This window comes from Ctenopharyngodon idella, chromosome 1 (genome assembly GCF_019924925.1).
Source record: "Ctenopharyngodon idella isolate HZGC_01 chromosome 1, HZGC01, whole genome shotgun sequence".
Classification (NCBI taxonomy): Eukaryota; Metazoa; Chordata; class Actinopteri; order Cypriniformes; family Xenocyprididae; genus Ctenopharyngodon; species Ctenopharyngodon idella.
The window spans coordinates 10,862,983-10,887,303 of NC_067220.1; the positions used below are offsets into that span (position 1 = coordinate 10,862,983).

Here is a 24,321-nt window from a genome sequence, read left to right on the forward strand (position 1 = left end):
GGCGGAAGTAGGTACAGGGTGGAGTCCAACCCTGCGTCTCAATCAGCTCTCTAGCTTTCTAGGTCGTGAATCAGTATATCATGTAAATGAATGTGGCTGAGTCCCTGATCAGTGCCCTGACTAGTGAACTAGGGAGCTGATTCAGACGCACACCAAGTGTGCGATACACTGTATCAGCAGTTCGTACAGTTGATAAACCTGTTTTTCCGTTGGTTGATCAAAATCAGTCTGTATAAATGAAAGGATTCGTTTTATTATCGGTAAGAAAAACTTTTTTCTTCTCGTTTAGATGTTTATTGGATGGAGAAGAAGGTGCAGTGTTCACGTGAGAATTAATGAGATACATTGTCAACACTAATTTAAACTCATCTAGCAACTATTTAGAATTGTTTAGTTTTCATCTAAACTGCGGTAATGTCTGATCATCTACAGTTTTAAATGGAGAAATGTCAACTTGGCATTCATAGGATAAAAGTCCCATCTCTGGAAAGTTTTGATGACTTTTTGAGCGTCATCTTACTAAACAACCATGTGCCGTTTGCATGCTTTCATTATGTGATCAACGACATTTGTTTGACCTGAAAATTTGACCTTACACTCCCTACAACTCCTCAGATGTTTCAGACATTAAATCATTTATTTGGTATGAGGACAAAATGTAAATGGCTGTAAGTCAAGCTTATACATATTTAGTGGGTAAAGGTGATATAAAATCATGAAAATGTTCACACACTTTGTTGCCTAATTGTTGTTTTTTCAGACACATGCAACCCCAGTATTAAAAACAGATTTTGGATCATTTTTAAATGACATTAAACAAGAACATTAGCACACATTATCAAGTTATATAATGCTTAACAGGTTATTAGTTAAACATTCATTAGTTGCTAGAATTATCATGAAATGTCAAAGTTCAGTTTATTTATCTTACTCTGAAGATGTCTGAAAAACCAACCAATAATGCATTTATAGATGGATTTATCATATGATTTCTCTCTGTTGATTTTTTTTTTTTTTTTAAGGCTTTTAAAATGGTCAGTGAATTTATTTTGATTTATAATGAAGTGTGTCATCTGTTTCACCCACAGGTCATTTTTAGTGTCTTTTCCGCGGTGCACATGACTCAAATCTTCGTGTACGGGACACTAAAGAAAGGCCAGCCAAACTACTTCAGGATGACGGACCCTGCCAACGGTCGGGCCGAGTTTGTAGCTCACGCTCGCACAGTGGAGCGATACCCGCTCGTGATCGCCACCAAAGACAACTTCCCCTTCCTGCTCAACGTCCCTGGGAAGGGTCAGCGCGTCCAGGGCGAGATCTACAGCGTGGACCAGAAGATGCTGGAGTTCCTGGATGAGTTTGAAGAATGTCCAAAGTTGTACCAGCGCACAACTGTCCAGCTGGAGGTGCAGGACGGGCTCGGTGAAGGGGAAAACACGCTGAAGTCTGGAAGTTTCGTCAATGCCTCTGTGTACAGCACGACTACATATGAACCCGAGTGGCTCCAAAAACCAACATATGAAAGTTATGAAGCTTACGGTGATCACGGGCTGCACTATGTGTGTCGTGAAGACATATGCTCCAAGTAACTACTGTAGAAACATTTACCAGGGTTTTACCACACCTGCAGTGTCACATGAATTTAATTGACCATTCAGACATTTTACAACAAAACTGTTTTATTTCTGCAACAACAACAGCAAAAGAACAAAAAATGTTTTCACTCAAACTGGTTTTGGTCATCATGTATTCACATTTCTCAGGGAATCTACCAGTCACACAACAGAGTTTCACTTGGTGATGTTGCCATTTTGGTTCCAAATATTTTTATATTTAAATATTTAATGAGAAATAATTGTATACAGCTTTGGAGGGGGAAAATATCTTGAGGCATCTTAGATCAACTTCTGACAGTACTGTATATTATCTGCTATGTAAAATATTATCAGATGATGTGTCAGATAATTTCTTTAGACATTGTCATTTAAATCATGTGCTTTACATTTACAGTTAAAACCGTTACTGGTTTTATTTAGTACTGGAAGCCCATTTTTAATTTATTGGCACTTAGCAAGTGTTATTTTTGGACCCGGGGTGTTAATGTGGTCAGATGGCATTATTAATTTGTTGCTGTATTATATAAATATGATAGTCAGCCAGTACTGTGGTTTGTATGCTACTGCAACACACAAAACATTACCATGTTTATAGGGCACATCTATATATTCATGTATGTTTATACTGCATATACTGCCGTTCAAATGTTTGGGATTGGTAAAATTTTAAAAGAAGTCTCTTAGCTCACCAAGTCTGCATTTTTTTGATTAAGATTACCAAAAAACAACAAAAACAAACCAGAAAAAAAAACAAAAAAACAGTAATACTGTGAAATAATTACAATTTAAAATAACCATTTTCTATGTGAATATTTTTTAAAATGTAATTTATTCTTGTGATTTTCAGCATGATTTTGTCAGTCTTCAGTGTCAGTTTTCAGTGTCACATGATCCTTCAGAAATCATTCTAATATGCTGATCTAACATTTCTGATTATTATCAGTGTTGAAAACTTGTGCTGCTTCATATATTTTTTTTTTCCCTCAGGATTCTTTAATGAATAGAAAGATCAAAAGAACAGCATTTTTTTTTTTTTTTTTAAATAGAATCTTTTGTAACGTGCTGTAGATGTTTTCTAAATTGCACTTTACAATAAAATCAATAAATTATTTTAAGATGTTTTTGTTGCTTTATAAATCAATGTAAATGACAACAAATGACAGCACATGACACACACACACACATATATATATATATATGGACTTGTTTATTCTGAATGCATTCATGCACTGTCAAACATACATTTCTGCCAACATATAATCCATATTGTATTATTTTATATATATACTTAAAGAAATAAGTATTAGTAAAATAAGTATTACAAAAAACAAAACAATGTACTGAATAATTACATATTACAAGTAATTCATTGTTAATTGAAGTGAATTAAAATATACTTTAATATTAGTAAGTTTTAATATTAAGTTAAAAAAAATAATATTGTAGTAGGGCTACGTTAATATATTTTTAAAATGTTAATATTTAAATGTTTTAATTTTTAAAAGTGTATTTAAAAGTGTACTTTAGTAATGCCTTGTTTCTTTTATCTAATGTGAAATTTCTACTGTTTGAAATACAAACCGACAGTCTCTGTACACCAAACCCCGCCCACCTCTCGTGGCATGTCATGAAACGTCATTTCCTTATTTTCCTAATTTGGAAGGCGGGGGAACTGGAGGAAGTCTGTTTCGTTCAGACCAGAGCCGTTGAAAAACATATTTAACGGCTCTGGTTCAGACAAACCTGTTTTTCCGATTCCTCCGACAGTTTGACCTTTATTAATGAAAGGATTCAGTATATTGTCGGTAAGAAAGACATTTTTCTTCTCGTTTAGATGTTTATTGGATGGAGAAGAAGGTGCAGTGTTTACGTGAGATTCTGTCAGCACTAATAATGCATCATATAAGGATTGTTCTGTTTTCATCTAAACTGCTATAATGTCTGATCATCTTCACTTTTAAATTGTTTGACACCCTGGTTTGAATAGAATAAAAGTCCCTTTCTTTGAAACCATCATCTGAAAACACAAAAGTGACTGTTTGAACGTCATCTTATTAAATATGCATGTATTTGCATTTGCATGCTTTTATTGTGATCAACAATATTTGTTTAACATATATTTTGTTTTATTAAATATTTGTGCATAGTATTTAGTATAACGATTCGTGCATGTAAAAAATAAAAATGTAAATATGTAAATAAGTAGCCATGTTGTTAGTTTACTTTTATATAAAAATAACAAAGTATGCTATACAGTACGGTTTGCAGTATAGTGTTTATACTCTTGACCTGAATATTTGACCTTTTAAACACTTTTGGTATACACTGGCGCATCCTTTTGAGGGACTTTGTAACTTTGCAGACCTTTGCTCATGCAGTAACATTACACACTAAATAATGTTAATGTGTAAAAAAAAAGCATCTCTTTCAAGATAATGATTGTAGATGGATTTATCATGAAGACACAGTTTACACTGTTGTTTTTCAGACTTTTAACTGTCAGTGAATTGATTCTGAATCATAATGAAGTGTGTCATCTGTTTCACCCACAGGTCATTGTTAGTGTCTTTCGCGCGGTGCACATGGAGCAAATCTTCGTGTACGGGACACTAAAGAAAGGCCAGCCCAACTACTTCAGGATGATGGACCCTGACAATGGTCGGGCCGAGTTTGTAGCTCACGCTCGCACAGTGGAGCAATACCCGCTCGTGATCGCCACCAAAAACAACATCCCCTTCCTGCTCAACGTCCCTGGGGAGGGTCAGCGCATCCAGGGCGAGATCTACAGCGTGGACCAGAAGATGCTGAAGTTCCTGGACGAGTTTGAAAGTTGCCCAGACTTGTACCAGCGCACAACTGTCCAGCTGGAGGTGCAGGACGGGCTCGGTGAAGGGGAAAACACGCTGGAGTCTGGAAGTTTCGTCAATGCCTCTGTGTACAGCACGACTACATATGAACCCGAGTGGCTCCAAAAACCAACATATGAGAGTTATGATGCTCACGGTGATCACGGACTGCGATATGTGCGTCGTGAAGACAGAAGCCCAGAGTAACTACTGTAGTAACATTTACTAGGATTTCACCACACCTGCTAGTGTCGCGTAAATTTAATTTACCATTCAGACATTTTGCAACAAAACTGTGTAGTTCATTGTTTTTTTTTTTTTGTTTTTTTTTTTAAACTATATTGTTCTGTTCTTATGCCAGAGATTATTTAGCTGTTTTATTGCCTTGTATATGTCCATGTGGGGAAACCCTAAATGGGCAATTTTATTATTTTTATTTAATTTTTCTTTGAAGTGCTGTGTTTCCTACAGCTTTATTTCTGCTGTTTGCAACAGAAAAGAGCACAAAAATTTCCCTAACGTTTTAACACAAAAAGTGTCTTTTTGGTCATCATGTATTACATTTCTCAGGGAATCTACTAGGAATGTAACTGTTCTCGGTAAAAAATCGAACCGTACCGTTCTCCACCCACGGTTCGGCACGCACTTGCACCGCGGTTCATCTCAAATCTGACGACCGGTGTTGTCAAGTCCATGTTTTTCCGCTATATTTACACTTGCCGCGGGTTATTTTTCATGTCCGCGGCTTGAAGCGACCCCAAATAACATGATATTTAGCTCCTGGATTGCGACTTTTACCTGGGGAGCCCCACCAAAAAGATTTTACCCCCCGGAACACAATTTTTACTATGGGAGTATCATTTTCACGTCCTGCGCCACGTTGTTTAAATAGCAAATGCATTTGCACCCATTTGTGTGCCCATGGGCGTGCTGGTCTGAAAACGAGGTGTGTTCAGGCGCATTGTTGGCTCGGTGCTATTTTGAAGCAACTGAAATAGACTGCACCATTGACCAACTGAAACCTGGTCTAAAGTCAATGGCGTAATATTTGTTTTGTTATTTAAAGATCGCGTTAGTAATACGCGCCTGTATGCGGGTGCACGACGCACATACACTCTGCTTAATTCACACAGAGTTGCGCAGCAGCACACAAACATGCCAAATATTAAAAATAAAAGGATTACGATGTAAAAGATTATTATTGTGTACATAAAAATAAAAATGTTTTGGTGGAATCCGTCTTGTCCCGTAGATGGTCTGCTCTCGCACTTTAACCTTGCGCATGAGCAGTTGCGTTTCCTCGCTAGAGAAGCATTCAGTTTTTTCACTTGCAAATTCCGCCATGTAAATAGCGAATCCGTCATGGCGCGAGCGCAACTGGCTTTTAAAGGGAATGGGAGATGAGACTCTAATTGGTTTATTACACGTTACGCCCAAAACACACCCATTACTCATTAAGAGAATAGGGACAACCCTTTTAGACCATGCGCCGGGTGCGAGGCCATTTTTCTCGTCCTTAAACTAGCGAAAGTGGATTCGGATACGCCCGAAGTGCACTTGCGCCGTGCGCTTTAGACCATGCGCTTAGATCATTAAAATAGGGCCCTACATGTACTGGATCGTGCATTATGTCTTAAAGGGAAAGAAGCCCATTCCTGCTGTCTGTGTAATTTGTTGTTTGATTAACATTAAAAACTAAGAAATCACTCACTGCTTTTGTACCTGAATAATGATTGATCTTTATTTAATTTATACTGTTAAGATAATATGCAGTGTTATTTTATATTTGATTACTTTATTAATTTTCTGTACCTGAAAACTACTGTTAGATACCGGGAAAAGAAAACTGAAAAGCACTGTTTATTTGAATGTTTGCTCTATTGTATTGATTTGTGCTGTTACTTTTAGTTTATTTGTTCTTATTTTCTTTATTTTTATTTGACAGTTGTACTATTTTCCCTGAACATAGCACATACCAAACCGTACCGAAACTGTGATAAAAACTGTACGTGAGTAATTCGAACCGTTACACCCCTAGAATCTACCAGTCACACAGAGTTTCACATGCTGACGTTGCAATTTTGGCTCCAAATATTTTAGCAAATGAATGAGAAATTATTGCATACAGCTTTGGAGGGGATATCTTGAGGCATCCTAAAAGATGTGTCAGGTCCCTGTGTGTTAATGTCAGACGGCATTATTAATTTAATGCTGCAGCATTAAATTAATTTGTGTTAAATTGTGCATTTGTGTTAATGCTGATAGTAAATTAATACTGTGGTTTGTATGGTACTGCAACACACAAAACATTACCATGTTTATAGGGCAAATTTATATATTCAAAGGATGATTCAACTGTAAAAAGAAAGGAGAACAATCTTAGAAAAAAAAAAAATATATATATACACATGTATGTATGTATGTATATATATATATATATATAGGAATCTTAACCTTGAATAAATATATATAGTGCGCTACATTTAAAAACACTCCAATATTGTATATCTAGATATCAGGTGTATCTGTGTATATGCTGTAGATAAGTTTTCGAAATTGCACTTTACAATAAAATCAATAAATTAATTAAAAATGTCTTTTTTGTTGCTTTAGAAAATCAATGTAAATGACAACAAATGCAGCACATGACATATATATATATGGATTTGTTTATTCTGAACATATTCACGCACTGTCAAACATACATTTCTGCCAACATATAATCCATATTGTTTTTTTTGTTTTTTTAATATATATATATATAATATGCATTAAGAAAGAATTAAAATGTTTAAAAAAAGATTAAAAGAATTTTGGCACTCAAGCATTTAGACAAAAGGCAGCTGCTTCCTTCAGAGAAAGACTTTTTTTTCTTGCACCATGACAGAGTAATCACTAACTATGAGGGATTGTGTGGCGTTCCCTCACCGGACACAAAACTAGTGTGGAGTGGTTCACAGTTAGTATCAAAACTTGTATAAAAACATCTACAAAAGAAAGGTTGGAGTGCGGTACAAACGCTTGGAAGGCAGCATGTGCCGTAGAGTCTCAGGCCAGCAGAGATGATGCATCTAAAACATTACAAATCCAGCTTGTGCATCGACGGCGGTCTACAGGTGTGAGCCGGGACGTCCGGGTCACTTCACCCAAAAATTAAAAAGTACCATTTTATTTTGCATCAAAACAAACGTATTTTTAGAAGCAATAACATTTTTCATGACATGTTTTTCCTAAATTTCTACTGTAATTCAGCAATGAAAAAGTTTTATTTGAATTAAAATCAGTATAAATCCATCAAATAATACCATTATGTAATCTAACTATTGTACTATATGTGTGTGTGTGTGTGTGTATATATATATAAATAATAATGCAAATTTCAGGGCAAATTGTCATGAAAAATGCAATAAAAAAAATACAAAATAAAATGGTCCTAAAATAGGCTTTATTTTCTTCATGCAAACAAAAAACTAAATTTTTTCCCTTTCGATTTTGGGGTGAAATATGACCTGAACATCTTTCACCAGTTTTTTTCTTTTTCACCAAAATGTAGACAGAAGGTGACAATTCTTCATAAACATCAGTAATTAAAGCTGTGGTGTTACTACAGTTAAAAACTGTCCCGAGATTGAATTTCTCGTCTTACTTTTACAGGCATTTAGTTCATTAAACACAAGCAGAACAACTTCATGTGTAAACTGTTCGTAAATAGTTTGCATTCAACTCAATGACACCGGTTTCACTTACACAATAGCACCCAATAAACCATTTATAAAAGCTCTCGCACATAAACAGTCACGTACAAATCAATAAAACATTCGCAAAAACATTCTTAAGAATAAATCATCGCATATAACCATTCAATAAAACCATTCCTGAAAGCATTCTTGCCAATTTTACGGACAATTTACACAAATGAGTTGCATTTCATGAACATGGACTGTTGTTTACTTACTATGATATCGTGTCTTACTGCACATTTAAAACAAACAGGCAAAACTGGAAGTGTTTGACTATTACCTGCTGATCTATCCATCGTGCGATGTTGTGATGATACTGTAGTAGTTCTCTGGACTCTGACCTTGATATTCTCAAAAAACTTCACATGTGAACCCATTCAAAATCTGATTGTTTTCTATAAAGTAAAATGACGATATAGCACATGAAACAATTCCTGCTCAAACCCGCTGCCGTAAGAAATATGTTAAAGTGTGTTAGGAGAACCTGATTGAGAACCTGACGTAAACGGCCAGTGTGTGTGTGTGTGTGTGTGTGTGTTGGTGTTTCGGCAGGCGGTCCGAAGGTCTCTTTGGTCAGTAGGCGTGCGGCTCTTTGCGGCTCAAGGAGCGGATGTGACTGGAAGAGCAAGTGGCACTGCGGATCACCTCCATCCACCTACGAGAGAACATGTCAGGAAGAGGTTTTAGGATTAGAGCACAATAATGCACAATAATGGATCACAAAATTAAATGAAGTTGACTTGACATTCAATTCCCAGTGTTCAGAATGGACCACAAGTAATATCAACAGTTTTTAACGTATCTTTTTCAGCTCTCAAGACATTTTCACACAAAACTGCATTAAAAATACAATTTTTTTTTTTTATTTCTGAGAAAATAAGAGCATAGAGTATATGTATTGTTTCACTTATATTTTTATAGAAACAAATAAAATACAAAAATAAAATATATTATTGAATTTTTTGGTAGCATGTAATTTTATATAAAATATTATTTTTTAATATAATTATACAGTAAAAAAATATTACTTTTTGTAGCATGTATTTGTGTATTTGTGTGTGTGTGTGTGTGTGTATGTGTGTGTATATATATATATATATATATATATATATATATATATATATATATATATATATTAAAAAAATTACAGAAACATGATAAAAATACATTTTTAAAAAATATTTTGATTTATGATTCACACACTTTTTGTTTTAATGTTCAATATTATTATTATTATTATTAATATATTATTCAATATTAATATTTTGTATTGTTTTACTTATCTATTTTATTTTACTTATCCATTTTATTTTTTGTAGCACTTTTCTGTAAATAATATATTTTTTGTAACATGTTTCTGTAATGAAGTATTTTTTATTACAGAAACATACTACAAAAAAAAAGTATTACATTTTGTTACAGAAACAAAATAAATTAAAAAATACATTTTATAAGTCATGCACTTTTTGTTTTAATTTTACATATTTTGTATTCTTTTACTCATCTATTTTATTTTTTTTTGCAGTACTATTCTGTAAATAATATTAGGGATGCACAGATAAGAAACTTTTGGCCGATACCGATAACCGATAATTCTTCATATTTGCAAGCCAATAACTATGGAAGCTTGTTTCCACCACATACTTAAAAAAAAAAAAAAGAAAAAAAAAGAAAAGGTAATTGCGACTTTTTATCTCACAATTCTGACTTTTTTCTCAGAATTGCGTGATATAAAGTCAGAATTGCGTGATACAAAGTCACAATTGTTGTGAGTTATAAAGTTCGATTCTAAGGGGAAAAAACACTTCTCAGAATCGCGAGTTTATATCTCACGATTCTGACTTTATAATTTGCAATTGCGAAGAAAGTCAGAATTGCGAGATGTAAAATCGCAATTACAACGCGCTAAAACACGGGCACACAAACAATTCACAACATTCTTTTACAGTAGTGTTTTCATTATTTTATGTAGCCTATATAACAGACTTGATCTGCACATTGCACTTAACTGTATTTTCCTTTTCAAAGTGATTTCAAGCAATTGAAAACCATGACGAAGAGTGCACATCTGAAGGAAATAATCCATTATTTATCGACTTAAATATATCGGCCACATTTTCTTATGGGCTGATAACAATAACATTAAAAATGTTCATATATCGGCCGATACTGATATGGTGGTAGATATATCATGCATACCTAAATAATATACTTTTGTAACATATTTTTGTAATAAAGTATTTTTATTACAGGAACATACAACCCCCCCAAAAAATTACATACCTCTCAAACGCGTACTCGCTCTCAGATCTGAAATAGTAGACGTGTGATTTGAAATGGAGTTTGAAGACGTAGTCTTTATGGATGTTCTCGGACTCTGAGGGAATGGTGATGGAGTATCCCAGCAGAGGAAGGCTGGCCAGAGGATATTCATCCTGCAAAGAGACTTTCAGATCAAATACGGCCAAAGATTTCTGCAGAAATACTGTCATTCTGGTCAGAGAATCAATTAAAAGTCATGCAACAATGTAATATTTTGTGAGCACTTCTCACCTGGTGTGTTTTGTAGAAGAACAGGCTGAAGTTGGTGAAGACCACCCATAACTTCTGCCAACCGTTGCTGTTCTTGAACTTTCTCAGCAGATTCCCAGACAGCTGATTCTGAAGAATAAATAAAAAAGCCAATGAGAAAACTGAGAGTAGATGCTTCAGATTCAACCAGGGTCCAAAATCTACTTAGTCAAGTCAAGTCACCTTTATTTCTATAGCGCTTTATACAATACAGATTGTTGCAAAGCAACTTTACAGTGTTGAACAGAAAATAATCATCCAAACAGAATTCAATTCTGCTGTAAAACAGCTCTTGAAAGAAAATAGTGTCATTGTTCAGCTGAAGTCAGTTCAGTGTTGATTCAGTTCTGTCAAATAACTGTGTAAAGATCATCAAATATGAAATGAGTTCAATTCATCTATAATGCAGCTTTGTAGAAAACAGTGATTAGGAATTTTAACATAATTCATAATTTAAATCACAATATACAGTATGAGAGTTAAAATTGTGATTTAAGAGCTAAAATTGTGACTTAATAGGATAGTTCACCCAACAACCCATTGGTCTCTGGTACCCATCGACTTCCAAGAAAAAGAAAAAAAAAACTATGGAAGTCAATGTGAACCAGTAACTGTTTGGTTGGTAACATTCTTCAAAATATCTTCTTTTGTGTTCAACACAAGAAAGAAACAAATCCAGGTTTGGAACAACTTGACGGTGAGTAAATGACAACATTTTTGGGTGAACTATCCCTTTAAATAATGCATAATTAGAAATTTTAATGTAATGCATGATTTAAATATCTTATATTGTTTTAAATCATACATAATGTAAACAAAAATCCTCAGTTTAACATGATTTGTTTTTTTATTTACCAGAGGCATTTTTTACTCACTTGACTTGGAAAAAAAAAAAAAAAAAAAAAAAATTATATATATATATATATATATATATATATATATATATATATATATATATATATATTTTTTTTTTTTTTTTTTTTTTTTTACATTTTGGACTCTGGGCACAACAAAGGTATCAGACTGACAGCACAAAATGTCACCATGTTCAAGGAAACTTTACTATTCATAAACTGCAGATCTGAATAGAAAAAGTGTCCATTCATACAGGATTCAAACTCAATTCGATTTTAATTTTAATTGTTGGTCCATGCAGGTGTCAGACAGTTGGCCATGTAGTTGAGTTTTGTAGTTTATTCAGCATTTCTTGACACGAACGCTGCATTTTTGAGATGCTATGTCAAGTTAATTTTATTTTACCTTTATTTTATCATTCTCCATTCTAGTGTCTTTTAATTATTTTCATTGCAAGAACGCATCCTGTATGAACGTCCCCTTCAACCAGCGGGTTGAAACACTGATGTTTCGTCATGTTTGTGCTGTTAGTGAAACACCCGAAGAAGAATCAAACACATTCAACACAAGAGAAAGACACTGAAGTGAAACGAACAAACACCATCACAACCCAAAGTACAGTCAGTGTTCAGAGGGACGACAAATAGTTTGTCATTTGACAACCGCATTCATATCAGCTATTATATGCGCACAGAAGTAAAATATTCAGTAACTGTCAATAAGTGGTGGTGATATAAACATAAAACAATCATTTGCATGAATAAATCATTGATTGTGTGACACTGTGGGAATCCACTATTGGATAAAATCGACTCACTTGAAGCAGCGTTATTGCCAAGGCGACTTTACTGGTTAGCAGGTTAAATATGCCATGTAGTGTTTAACAACCAGCTTAACTTCACAAATAACCATCCAAACAAGCTCCAGTCTCTTCTGGAACATCTGTTTTTGTCGCACACTTTAACGTCTTCTAGCAAATCAGCGCAAGTGAAATGGTACATTACACGGGTCTATGTTTTACCTCTCTATTCCTGCAGGTTTCACTAAAGGAGAGGCTTTGGACACGATACCAACACACCAGAGAGAGAGACACCGGCCCCTGGGCCCTGAGCGGGGCCGCAATGGGAGCCTCTGAGAGACTGACTGGACTAGGGTCCTCTACCACAGCGGAGGACAGAGACAGAAGAGAAGAGAAGAGAAACACACAGAGTCAGAGGAGACATGAGAGACACACTGGGTTTGAACAGGGACACGGAGAGAGTCTGAATGAGGAGGAAAGACACTGCAAAAAGACTTCTTAATGAGTTTAGAATTATTCCTTCCAGTAAAAATATATGTAAATCCTTAAAACAGGATCAACTGACTTGAGAGGCAGCTCTCCACGAGATCATGTGTCATTAATTATGAATAAACTGTGAGCGTTTTGTGTCTTACTGCACTGGGAATGTATTTCCACTTACACTAAAAAAGGTTTATATATTAAAATAGATGAGTAAAATTTGTGAACAAACTTTGATGCTGGCTTGAGAAAGCTTAACCTGAAAGTTTGAAGTAATTGTAAAAGTCTGAAGTGTGCAATTGTTTATAGAGAGAGTTTAAAAAGCTTGAAGTTTTTAAGTTTAAAGCGGTTTCAAAACCTTGAAGTTTAAAGGATTTAAATTTGAAGTAGCTGAATCGATTTTAAAAGCTTTAAAATTATGAAGGTTTTATATTGGAATAAGACAAAAAATAATTAAAGATAAAATCTGAAAAAGTCTTAATATCTCATGCAGTGCTGCTTCTCAAGTAAATTGATTTTGTACTGATATTTTAACTGGATAATTAGAAAAAAATACTCGTTAGGAACAGGATTTCCTGCAGTGAATGAAAATTCTGTCATTATTCACCCTCATGTGTTTGCACACTTGGTTATTTTTACATTCAAGTTTAGTGAATCTGATAATGCTTTCAGCTAAGGGTGCTCCGATCGATCGGGTGCATATCGTTGTCGGCCAATAATTGCTTTATATAGTTTTATTGGTGGTCTCCATAAAGGCCAATCAGAAGAGCCCATCAGATAAACTTGCAAGACAATTTTTAAATGCGCAGCAAAAATTGCTTCACTACATTCATGGGCCTGGTAGTTCTACCAGGTGTCTGAAAAGGACAATAAATTTGCAACGTCTTTGCGGAGAGCAGAGACATTGCAACGACAGCAACCCTACAGCAATAACAGTAAGAAACTACGTATAGTATACTTTGAATTCACGGCTAAAAGGTCAAATACACACACAAATGTGTCAAAAACGTGGCGAGTATTCGCTTAAACACCAGCGGATCTGTTTTAAGTGAACATAAGCAGTTGTAACAGTATATTGGATCTGTGCATTCGGTCTTAAAGTGACAGCAGCCTAATATTCCTGCTGCCGTCTCTGTCATTAATGTTAATCAAACAACAAAAGACAAAGAGAGAAATCACTCTCTGCTCTTTAGTAGATTTAGTAGGATTAATCTACATTTAATTTACACAGTGAAGACTGTGAAGTGTTGTTTTTTTTTTATTATTATTTTCTCTTGATTAAGACTGTTCTGTTTTTTATTATTTATTTCACAGAAATGCTATCACCTCTAAGAGTGGGAATGGAATATGTTGCTTGCCAATAAATAAAGAGCGGTCAATTCATGATACTTTCTCATCTCAATTTTTGTATAGTTAAAATACATTGTTGTCAAGAACAGTTGGCTTATTATTTATTTCAGTGATCGGTATCGGTGATCATTATCGGCCAATACTGCTTTCAGTGATTGTTAATCGGTGATTGGCCCCAAAAATCCTGATCGGAGCACCCTTACTTTCAGCTACCAATAAAACTCTCTGCTTCAAATTGAGACACTTAATTCCAGATATTAATTCATGAAAATGGAAACAGTGCACAAACTCCATGTGGGACCAATTACGAGTGACGCCTTGAAAACAGCTGAAGTTCCCAGAGGATAAAGAGAGAGAGAGGAAGGTTAAACACAAACAAAGACACACAACGGAGGAAAGGCACACGACACAGAGACTGGAAGCTCAGGAACACGACGGCTGCGCTCCGGTACCTCTAACGCTACGCTAAAATCCACCATGGACACGCTGGTGCTGCGATGCCAGCACACATGAACCGTGGTATTACCACGGTGAGGCGTCTGCCGCTCGAGAGACGTCCGCGAGGCGCTCAGGTCATCTTCTGATTCCTGGTCGGCGCTAGATTCCTCAGGGGATTCTGGGAAATGTGGGAAGAACAGCTATTTAAACAGCCATTGCACAAGAAAACAACAAAAGGTGTTTTTTGTACCATACTGATAAAATATTTTTTCCCAGAAACTTCAAAGTACCATGTAAATATCAAGGGTGCATGAATATGGTAATATCTCAAAGTACCATAGTATTACTGTGTGATCTCATCACTGTATGTTTTGTATGGTGGAAGTATTATGCTACAAGGAACGTATCAGATAGTAATACCATGGTACCGAAACTTCTAATACCAAGGTACCATGTTGGAAAAAAAAAACATGTATTTTTTGTTACTTTGTGTGTACCATGTTTCTTTTGGGAGAACCATGGTACTAACAAATTAGTAATTGCAAATTTTCATTATACATTTTGTAAGCTTATTTACAGTTTTTATTTAAAACAATAATAATAATAATAATAATAATAATAATAATAATAATATTGTGTGTAATAATACATACAGTAATTATTTAAAAAAATAACTATTATTATTTCTAATAAATAAACAAACTACATAAATAACCAATAAACAAGGATAAATAAATAAACTACATTAAATAAAAATAATAAAAAAAAACTAAATAAACAAATAACATTATTTTTTGTTACTTTGCATGTACCATGTTTCTTTTGGAAGTACCATGGTACTATCAAAGTAGTTTCTGCAAATTACCATTATACATTTTTGTAAGCTTATTTACAGTTTTTATTTAAAATAATAATAAAATATAATAATAATAATAATAATACAAAAATAAATAAATAATTATTATAACTAATAAATAAATTACATAAATAACTAACTAATAAATAACTAATAAACACAGATAAATAAATCAGTAAATAAATAAATACATTTTATAGACAATTACAATATTCAATATAAAGCAGGTGGACATTGTCCTTTAAAGTCAGAAAGGTTTTCATGAGGTCAAATATGAGACACAATGACAGTGAACAAAAACTGTCAATATACTGCAATCATATCCGAGTTCATGCACCAGCTCACATGAGAGAACAGTGAGCAAACAGTCACATCACAATCAAACCCAACGTCTAGATTACAGGAACAATACAAAAAAAGAAAAGCAGAAGAGATTTAGTTCAATAAAGCAGAAGTAAAAGAGCGTGTGTGTGTGTGTGTAACAGATTGACATGAGGGATTGGAGGACTGGAAACCTGTGAAACATGATCCACTGCAAACAGTGAGAACTGCTTCAAATGCTCTGTTAAAACAGTGAAGAGTGTCCACAAACTGTGTTTGAACACTGAAGCCACACTCATTAACATCTGCATCATCACATTAGACAGAAAAACATCAAAGCAAGCTGAAACATATTTTTACATGTCATGGACTTCCTTGTAAGCATTAGCATTTAAGTGGCCTGTACCAGATCAGCAAAATCAGTACTAGCAGTAATTAACATGCAGAAAAGTGTCTGCGACTTACTGTTGTCAGTGAAACTACTGGACAGGATCTCAGCCGAGGGTCCGTTGCATTTGTCCGCTAGTTCAATGGCCATCTTGATGTCCTCCACCCACTTCTCCATCTCAGACGCTGAACTGTGGAAGCAATGAGGACGTTAGTGATGCAGCTCCTGTCAATCACAGCGTTAAGACACTAGAGACTCAGTGATACTGACATTTTACCACAGTTAAGGGCTATTATTAGTCTGGGCACAGAACAGACTGTAATGCAATCTATTGAGGTGTTTAATAAAATGTTAAAAACAGCAATATGATCAAAATAAATATTTACACTACATCATTACATAATTATTATTATCATTATTGTTAAATGCATTTATTATTATTATTATTATATAAAAGGTTATTATATAAATAATAGGTTATAATGAGGTTATTATATAAATATATAATGATTTAATAATATAATAATTATTAAATAAATATAAAAATAAATATATCATAATTATTTAATATAATAAATAATACAACTATAATAAATAATATTATAAATAATAATTAGTGTTATTATTATTATCATTATTATCAAATATATAATATATAATGAAGTAATAAAAACATTATTATATTTATTATTAGTATTATTATTATTAAACATATATAATTCAATAATAATAAAACCACCAACAACAACATTATTAAATATATAATTTAATAATAATATAATAATTATTAAATAAAATATATCATAATAAATTAATATAATAAATCATATAACAATAATAAATATTATAACAAATTATTATTAGTGTTATTATTATCATTATTATCAAATGCTGTATATAATGATATATAATAAAATAATAAAAACAACATTATTATTATTAATAGTAGTAGTAGCATTAGTATTATTATTATTAAACATATAATAATATATAATGAAATAATAATAAAACCACCAAAAACATTATTATTATTATTATCATCATTATTAAATAATTAATATTTATTGTAAATACAATATTATTTATAATAATAAGTTTTTTGTTTTGTTTTTCTTGGCGCTACTTTATAGCTTAAATTGGGGTCTGTCCACTGATAATCCAATGCTGGATCTATTTGTTTAATTAAACTATATAAACTACTTAAACTAAATTTAACCAAATATCCTGTGGTATTTTTTTTCTGCTGTATTAATTCAGGACAGATCTGTTTCAAACTCATTTCAGTAAATGTATCGGAAACAGCTTTTATGTGATGCACTAGATCACAGAACAACACTTTACAATCTACTGATACAAAACTTGATTTACTTGGAACTGCAATTGACAATTTATATAATCAGTAACCCTCATCATGATGATGTTCCCATGAATTTCTCGAGCTTGAACTCAATCATGATCAGTTTACCTGGCGGCCACGACGACAGACTGTCGCTGTCCAAACAGAGTGAATGAATGCGGGACGCCCCACTCGTCCTCACTCTCACGGATCTACACAAACAAGATCAAGATGAAAGATTAACCCACTGGTTAGTAACATGCTGTACGAATCTTAAGTCAAAAGAACATAAAGGGATGTTGTCATTGAGGTTATTTTGGCCCCTGATTGCCCTGTACCAAGGTCTGGAAGAAGTGTTCATTATTCTTCAATTAAAACCTCATCAAGACAGCGACTCAACATCTGAATGCTCCGTGTTTCTGGATAATTACATTTACATGCAATACACAATTTACTGAGGCACGCTGGAGCTGCGGCCTGCAGAACAATGGATCTCTTGTTTGTGTGAATGTGCAATTAGTAACTAGAGATGGAGGCAGCGGGCACACGTCCAAAACAAACACTGAAATAGAAATGTTGTGGGAAATAGGGAATGTTGTGCTTTTCATTCATTATTGCTTCCAGTCGTACTGAAAGTTAAAATCACAATATAAAGAACTGAAATAAACGTGACTGTTTATGCCAGTCAAAAACTAATTAAATATCACACACCGTCATGCCATAAAGAGGAAGTTGTCCGTGCACTTTGAACTGATTAGAGGCCGTCATCCCTCGACTCGAGTACATCAGAACATCATTGAACTGCAAAACAAGAAGAGAAAGGAAAACATTAGTATTCATTATTTTATCTCTTGTAAAACCATCAAGAAAGATGATTGACTTCAACTGGTAGTCTAAGACACAAAGGCACTTGAATTTCATGAAATATTGAAGAATATCATGAAGAAAATCATGGTATTACTATAGTAGGGTCCAAAAAATGGTACTTTTTTATTGTAAATGAAATCAAAACTTAGAAAATTGCACCATATTATTAATAAAATAAAAAATTTAAATATTGCATAATAATTTTATTAATAAATAATATTATAACAACAAATTATTATTAAGTGTTTATGTTATCATTGTTAAATATATAATTCAATAATAATAAAAACATCAACAAAAAGAACAACAATTATATTTTATTGTTGTTGTTTATTATTATTATTATTAAATATAATTATATAATTAAATAATAACAACAACAATAATAACAATAATAATATTTTTATTATTGTTTTTATTATTATTATTAGTAGCATTAAATATATAATAATAATAATATATAATTACATAACAACAACAATAATAATACTATAGTTGTTGTTTTGTTATTGTAATAATGTAATTACATATTCTATAACAATAATATAATTATTATTGTTAATGTTACTATTATAATTATATTATTAATAAAATAAAAATTAAAAATATAAAAGAAAACAAAAAATAAACAAAACAAATAATAAAACAAATAAAACACAAATGATAGAATTAAAGAAAAAACAATAAGTGATAAAATAAAACAAACATAACATTTACAAAATAAAACATTAATAAAAAAAATTAAAAATGTAAATGTATAAATGAATTACAATTAAAATAATTAAACAAAAAATAAACAGTAATATATAAGTACCTTTGTACTATTTACTGTACAAATATAGTCAATATATAATCAGAATAAAATACCAGCACAGTACATTTATTAAGGAATGCCACAAAGTCTGAATAGGTTATAAATCTAACCAACCATAAAGATGTCTAGTACTATGTGACTAGTAAATGAGAGCGTGCGGCTCTTACCAGGAAGAACATTCTCTGCTGTAGACCTTTTCCAGAGAGTTTGCTGAGACAACCAAGCCTGATAAACTCCTGCCAAAACACACAAAACCAGTTCAATGAGAGAGACTGGAGAATTTCAAACTAACTTCGTTCACATTCAGGAACATGTCTTAGGGAGGTAAATGATTTCAAGAACTAACCCGTCCAGGAATGGCGAGATTGTCGACGCCAATGAGGTCTTTCTTGAGCTCCAGAAGTTTCTGGAAGTTCTCCATCTTAAAGAGAGTGCCGTGAAGCTGCACAACCATCTCAGAAATATCAGCAAGCGCAGCTGGAACAGACAAAATTCACATTCATGTGATTCAGAAGGAAGTCTCAGACACTTGACAGTATAAAAGCAACCGTTCTCGTACCTCGCGAGTCTCTGAAGTCGTCGTGTGTCGGTGGATAGTGTTTGCAGAGGCGCTCCAGGATCTGTTTATAGTGCATGAGGCGGTGCAGCGGCCGCAGGAAGAAGATGTTGAGTGGCAGGTAACAGACCTTCTGAAGCTCAAAGTCTCGGCACAAACCCTCCAGCTTTCGGGAAGAGCGACACGTCCTTTCCAGCTCCAGCAACGCCTCTGAATGCTTCTGAAGATGAGCTGTCAGCAGCTGAGGAGCCAGAGAGAAACAGTGAACCATCTGTCATGATAATAACACTACGGTACTTCAAAGCAGGCATATTATCATTAAATTAAACAAAAACTATTAAAAACATTTCTGTTCATTGAAATAAAATATAAATATTAGTTGAAAAACTTAAACTAAAACAAAAATAAACTGAAAAAAAGTTGAAGCACTAAAATTATCAACTGGAAATAAATAAAAATTAAAACTAATTAAAACTAAAACTGAAACAAAAATAAACCTAAACAGCAACATTTAAAAAAATAATAATGATAATAAATTGACATTAGCGCATAAATAAAAGCTAATAAATATATACAAATATATGTCAAAATGATATGTATAAAGAGAGATATCTCACTGATATGAAAGAAAATGGCGTCTCAGAAAGATCTAGATGTTCTGACCTTCAAACCCTGGATATTCTTCAGCATGACGTCCCCAACGCGCTGATAGTCTCCTTTGATGTGTGCGTTCGATCTGCCTTCCCTAAAAACAATGAACAAAATCAATTACATACAGGTATTAGTATTATTTTAGTTTTATTATAGCTTTATTAATATTTTCAATTAGCTTTTACTTTTTATGTTTTTAGTTTTAATGTTTGTTTTAGTAATTTCGCTATGTGCTTTTGTCATTTTATTATTATTTTTTAAAGTATTGCTATTTAGGTTTATTTTTTATTTTTTTTGTATTTTAGATTTAGTTCTTATTTATTTATAGTTAATAATTTTAATGCTTCAACTTAAACTTACTTCAGTTTATCGCCAAGGCAACTAATATTTATATTTATATTTATATATATATATATATATATATACACACACACACACACACATCAGAAAACATGGAATATAGTCTTATTGACATATTTATTATGATTTTTAGGATTTTTGCCCTTTTTGGTGCTTGACAACCCAAGTCATGACTTGATTTTATTGAATAAGCATCTTGCACATTCTGATAAACATCTCTATTTGTGTTTGACAGAAGAAATACAGTCATACAGGTTTGAACAACATGAGGGTGAGTTTTATTTTGGGTGAACTAGTCCTTTAAGTCTTGAACCGAAGTGCTCAAGTCCTCCAGTAGATGTCTCTGTTGCACATCGTTCCACACAGAACTCGACACTTACTGAACATCAATGGACTCAACATCATCTATCAACGCTGTTGAGCTGTTCCCCTTAACCCTCACTGAGAGCGATCACACCAGCCACCGTACACAAAAACCACGATTTATCATCCTGTCTTTGAATACAGGTCCAAATCTGCTCCCCACGGACCGGTATTAAACATTACAGCCGCGTTGGAAACAGCAGACAGGGAACACGAGAGAACAGTTCACTCGGCAGAGCTCCATCAGTTACTGTCATTATGCTGTCGGATCGGAGAACACATGCACTGCAGGTTTGTTCTGTGATATGCCTTGATGTTTTCAGAGCATTTCTAGAGACTTGTGCTCTAAAAGACAATATTAATTTGGCTAATATAGAAACAGATATTAATATAATATAGAAAAAGGATATGATGAGTATTCTAATATTCTGATTTCATACTTAGTTATTATCAGTGTTGGAAACAGTTGTGCTGCTTAATATTGTTTTGGAACCTGTGATACTTTTTTTCAGGATTCATTGATGAACAAAAAGTTAAAAAGAACAGCATTAATTCAAAATAGAAATCTTTTCTAACAATATAAATCTTTACTATCACTTTTTATCAATTAAACACATCTTTGCTGAATTAAAGTATTAATTTCTTTCAAAAAAAGAAAAAAAAAATGACTGACCCCATTTATTTATTTTAAATAAATGTTTTTATTTTTAATTTTTTTTATTTTAACTTTTTATTCATCAAATAATCCTGAAAAAAGTATCACAAGTTATATATAAATATATATGTATATATATATTATATATATATAAAATATATTAAGCAGCACAAACTGTTTGCAACATTGATAATAAATCAGCATATTAAAATGATTTCTGAAGGATCATGTGTCACTGCAAGACTGGAGTAATGGCTGATGAAAATTCAGCTTTGCATCACGGAAATAAATTATATTTTAAAGTATATTAGAATAGAAAACTTATTTTAAATTGTAATAATATTTCACAAAATCACTGTTTTTTCTGTATTTTTTGATCATATAAATGCAGGCTTGATGAGCAGAAGACTTCTTTCAAAAACAATAATATATCCAAACTTTTGACTGGTACTGTATAGATATATGGTTTCTAGACAGATATTTTCTATTATACGTTTAATTTTAGTTTTTAATGCAATATGAATTAGAATATATCTAATGAAAATTATTTACATTTTCAAAAAATATAATAAAAAAAATGCACAATAATAATTTGGCTAATTATAATATATTTCAAAAAAAAAATATTGATGCAGCGGAAAATGCGTTTCGTTGTCAGTAAAATAATGTCACAACACAACAGGCTTCAATTTCTGCATGCAAAAATACAACTGCCCATTTCATTCTTTCAGTTTTGAAATGAAATATAGTGTTCTTGACAGATGCATTGTGAAGACAGGTATTTCAGTCATGTGAGGTTAATTTCACAGTCATCTACATTTGATGGAGCGTAATAGTTGTTTGACAGGCAGTTGAAAAGGCATCTAACAGTGTAGCAAAATACTCAGTGACAAATTGAGGTGTGTGTCTGTTATGGTTGCTGTTTATGGCGCAGATTGTGCACATTCCTAACACCAATACAACACACACACACACACACACTTATCTGAAATACGCACCACTGAGCCAGTCGCTGCTCCACCTCTTTCAGGAAGGTCTCATGGAATTTGTACACCGGTTCGAAATTGGCAAAAATGAGATTTCTCAAGGAATCCGGCATAGCCTCATCCTTCCCAATGGACTTCTGAAAGGACTGGAATCATATAAAAAGGAAGAGAAACAAAAGAACAGCGATTATATCAGCGATGCTTTCAGTTATAATATCATTTTTCACCTTCTCTTCTATATTTAAATAAGCTCTGCTAATGTTCATCAGGTAAAGTCACTAAATAGTAGAGTTTTTTTTTTTTTTTTTTTTTTTTTCAAACAGAGATCACGATTCTCCCACGATTCTGAACAGAAAACTAAACAAATTTACATACAATTTACTAGAGGCTCTGACAAAATGTTAATTGCTGCAGTCTATTTAAAATGTTTAATTACTCTGAATTATTTATTTAGAAAAAAAAATGGTTTGAATGAATGATTCAATGACTCACTCATAAATAATTCACTTATTTCATTACTGGATGAATAAGTTTTGAACCAATCTCTTTAATAATTCAATGACAAATACATTTTTGACAGTCACTTGTCGCCACCTAGTGGCATAACGATGTAATCGATACACTCGTTATTTGAAGCATCAAGTTACTTTCAAAAGGTGATTTACTCTGTTGTGATCGCTTCGGTAGTCATCAGTGTTTATATCTGAACTATAAACTTTTATCCCAGTTCTTCTGTGATAATATGAAAATTTTAACAGAAATAATGATACTGTGAAAAGACTGTTTGTAAAACTGTTTCATACTTATACTATACATGAGAACTACACTCTCTGGCTCAACAGCAGCACCAACGCAGATCTGAAAGTTGATGTGTGATTTTGTAAAGTTTAATAGACACAGGCGAATCGTTAACATTTAGGAATGAAGTCACGTTGGTGTTTGAATCGAGATTGCGATCTTTTAATGATACAATCGTTAAAATGACTACTAAATAGGTGTTGATATATAAATATGGGTGGACATTATGTTATTGAGCTCATTGTGGCATCTTTTTCACAACATAGGCCCTGTTACACCTGGTATTAAGATGCGTTTTGGTCGTTCTGTCCTGATTTCTTTGAGGGAGGGTCTATGGGCATGTAAATATATGTTTTTTTCAGATCTTTCGATCTAATGGACAAAATAATCTTGCGCAATTTACATATGAATGTGCCCGAAGACAACGGAAAAACATACGGAGAGCAGCCGTTTTTGTTTCTGCTCTGAGAGCCGCAAGGCCACGCCATGCGTGTTAGAAATCAGGAATGGTGGGAGAACATTGTGCTTGGTACGTTTTTCTTCTTCAATCCAAACTTGGGTCTTCAGCCAACAAAGTTCAAATCCAGTCTGGCTAGTGCGCTTCCCATATTGTTTACACATTAAGTCAGTAGGTGGAGAGTAGACAGTCTTTTGTGGCTGAACACATTCGACTGC

The 24,321-nt window shown here is 33.2% G+C and overlaps 3 protein-coding genes across 3 annotated transcripts in view; 2 read left to right on the top strand and 1 right to left on the bottom strand.

The window, feature by feature from the left end:
- On the top strand, positions 1-2,737 carry LOC127509939 (gamma-glutamylaminecyclotransferase C-like). The gene is made up of 2 exons (XM_051889328.1): positions 1-260; positions 1,089-2,737. Exons 1-2 carry the CDS (start codon positions 237-239, stop codon positions 1,587-1,589), a joined length of 525 nt encoding a protein of 174 aa, XP_051745288.1. The 5' UTR covers positions 1-236; the 3' UTR covers positions 1,590-2,737.
- Positions 2,738-3,278: 541 nt separating this feature from the next.
- On the top strand, positions 3,279-6,168 carry LOC127509942 (gamma-glutamylaminecyclotransferase C-like). The gene is made up of 2 exons (XM_051889342.1): positions 3,279-3,421; positions 4,169-6,168. The coding sequence occupies exons 1-2, from the start codon at positions 3,398-3,400 to the stop codon at positions 4,667-4,669; spliced, it is 525 nt and encodes a 174-aa protein (XP_051745302.1). The 5' UTR covers positions 3,279-3,397; the 3' UTR covers positions 4,670-6,168.
- A 1,844-nt stretch (positions 6,169-8,012) lies between these two features.
- Positions 8,013-24,321, bottom strand: part of farp1 (FERM, RhoGEF (ARHGEF) and pleckstrin domain protein 1 (chondrocyte-derived)) — an 80,613-nt gene continuing 64,304 nt past the window's right edge. Inside the window, exons 16-27 of the mRNA XM_051889313.1 lie at positions 22,861-22,994; positions 20,497-20,578; positions 19,837-20,074; positions 19,624-19,754; positions 19,445-19,513; positions 18,308-18,397; positions 17,726-17,808; positions 16,338-16,450; positions 14,710-14,873; positions 10,756-10,863; positions 10,486-10,637; positions 8,013-8,857 (exon numbers count right to left, since the gene is read on the bottom strand). Coding sequence (XP_051745273.1) covers positions 8,776-8,857; positions 10,486-10,637; positions 10,756-10,863; positions 14,710-14,873; positions 16,338-16,450; positions 17,726-17,808; positions 18,308-18,397; positions 19,445-19,513; positions 19,624-19,754; positions 19,837-20,074; positions 20,497-20,578; positions 22,861-22,994 — 1,446 coding nt within the window. The 3' untranslated portion in view covers positions 8,013-8,775. The remainder of the gene's footprint in view (positions 8,858-10,485; positions 10,638-10,755; positions 10,864-14,709; positions 14,874-16,337; positions 16,451-17,725; positions 17,809-18,307; positions 18,398-19,444; positions 19,514-19,623; positions 19,755-19,836; positions 20,075-20,496; positions 20,579-22,860; positions 22,995-24,321) is intronic.

Excerpts from the sequence above, each read along its gene's own strand:
- LOC127509939 (XM_051889328.1), top strand. The coding sequence starts at position 237 with ATGAAAGGATTCGTTTTATTATCG. Across the intron at positions 261-1,088 it reads AAGGATTCGTTTTATTATCG|GTCATTTTTAGTGTCTTTTC; the intron begins GTAAGAAAAACT and ends TTTCACCCACAG.
- LOC127509942 (XM_051889342.1), top strand. The coding sequence starts at position 3,398 with ATGAAAGGATTCAGTATATTGTCG. Across the intron at positions 3,422-4,168 it reads AAGGATTCAGTATATTGTCG|GTCATTGTTAGTGTCTTTCG; the intron begins GTAAGAAAGACA and ends TTTCACCCACAG.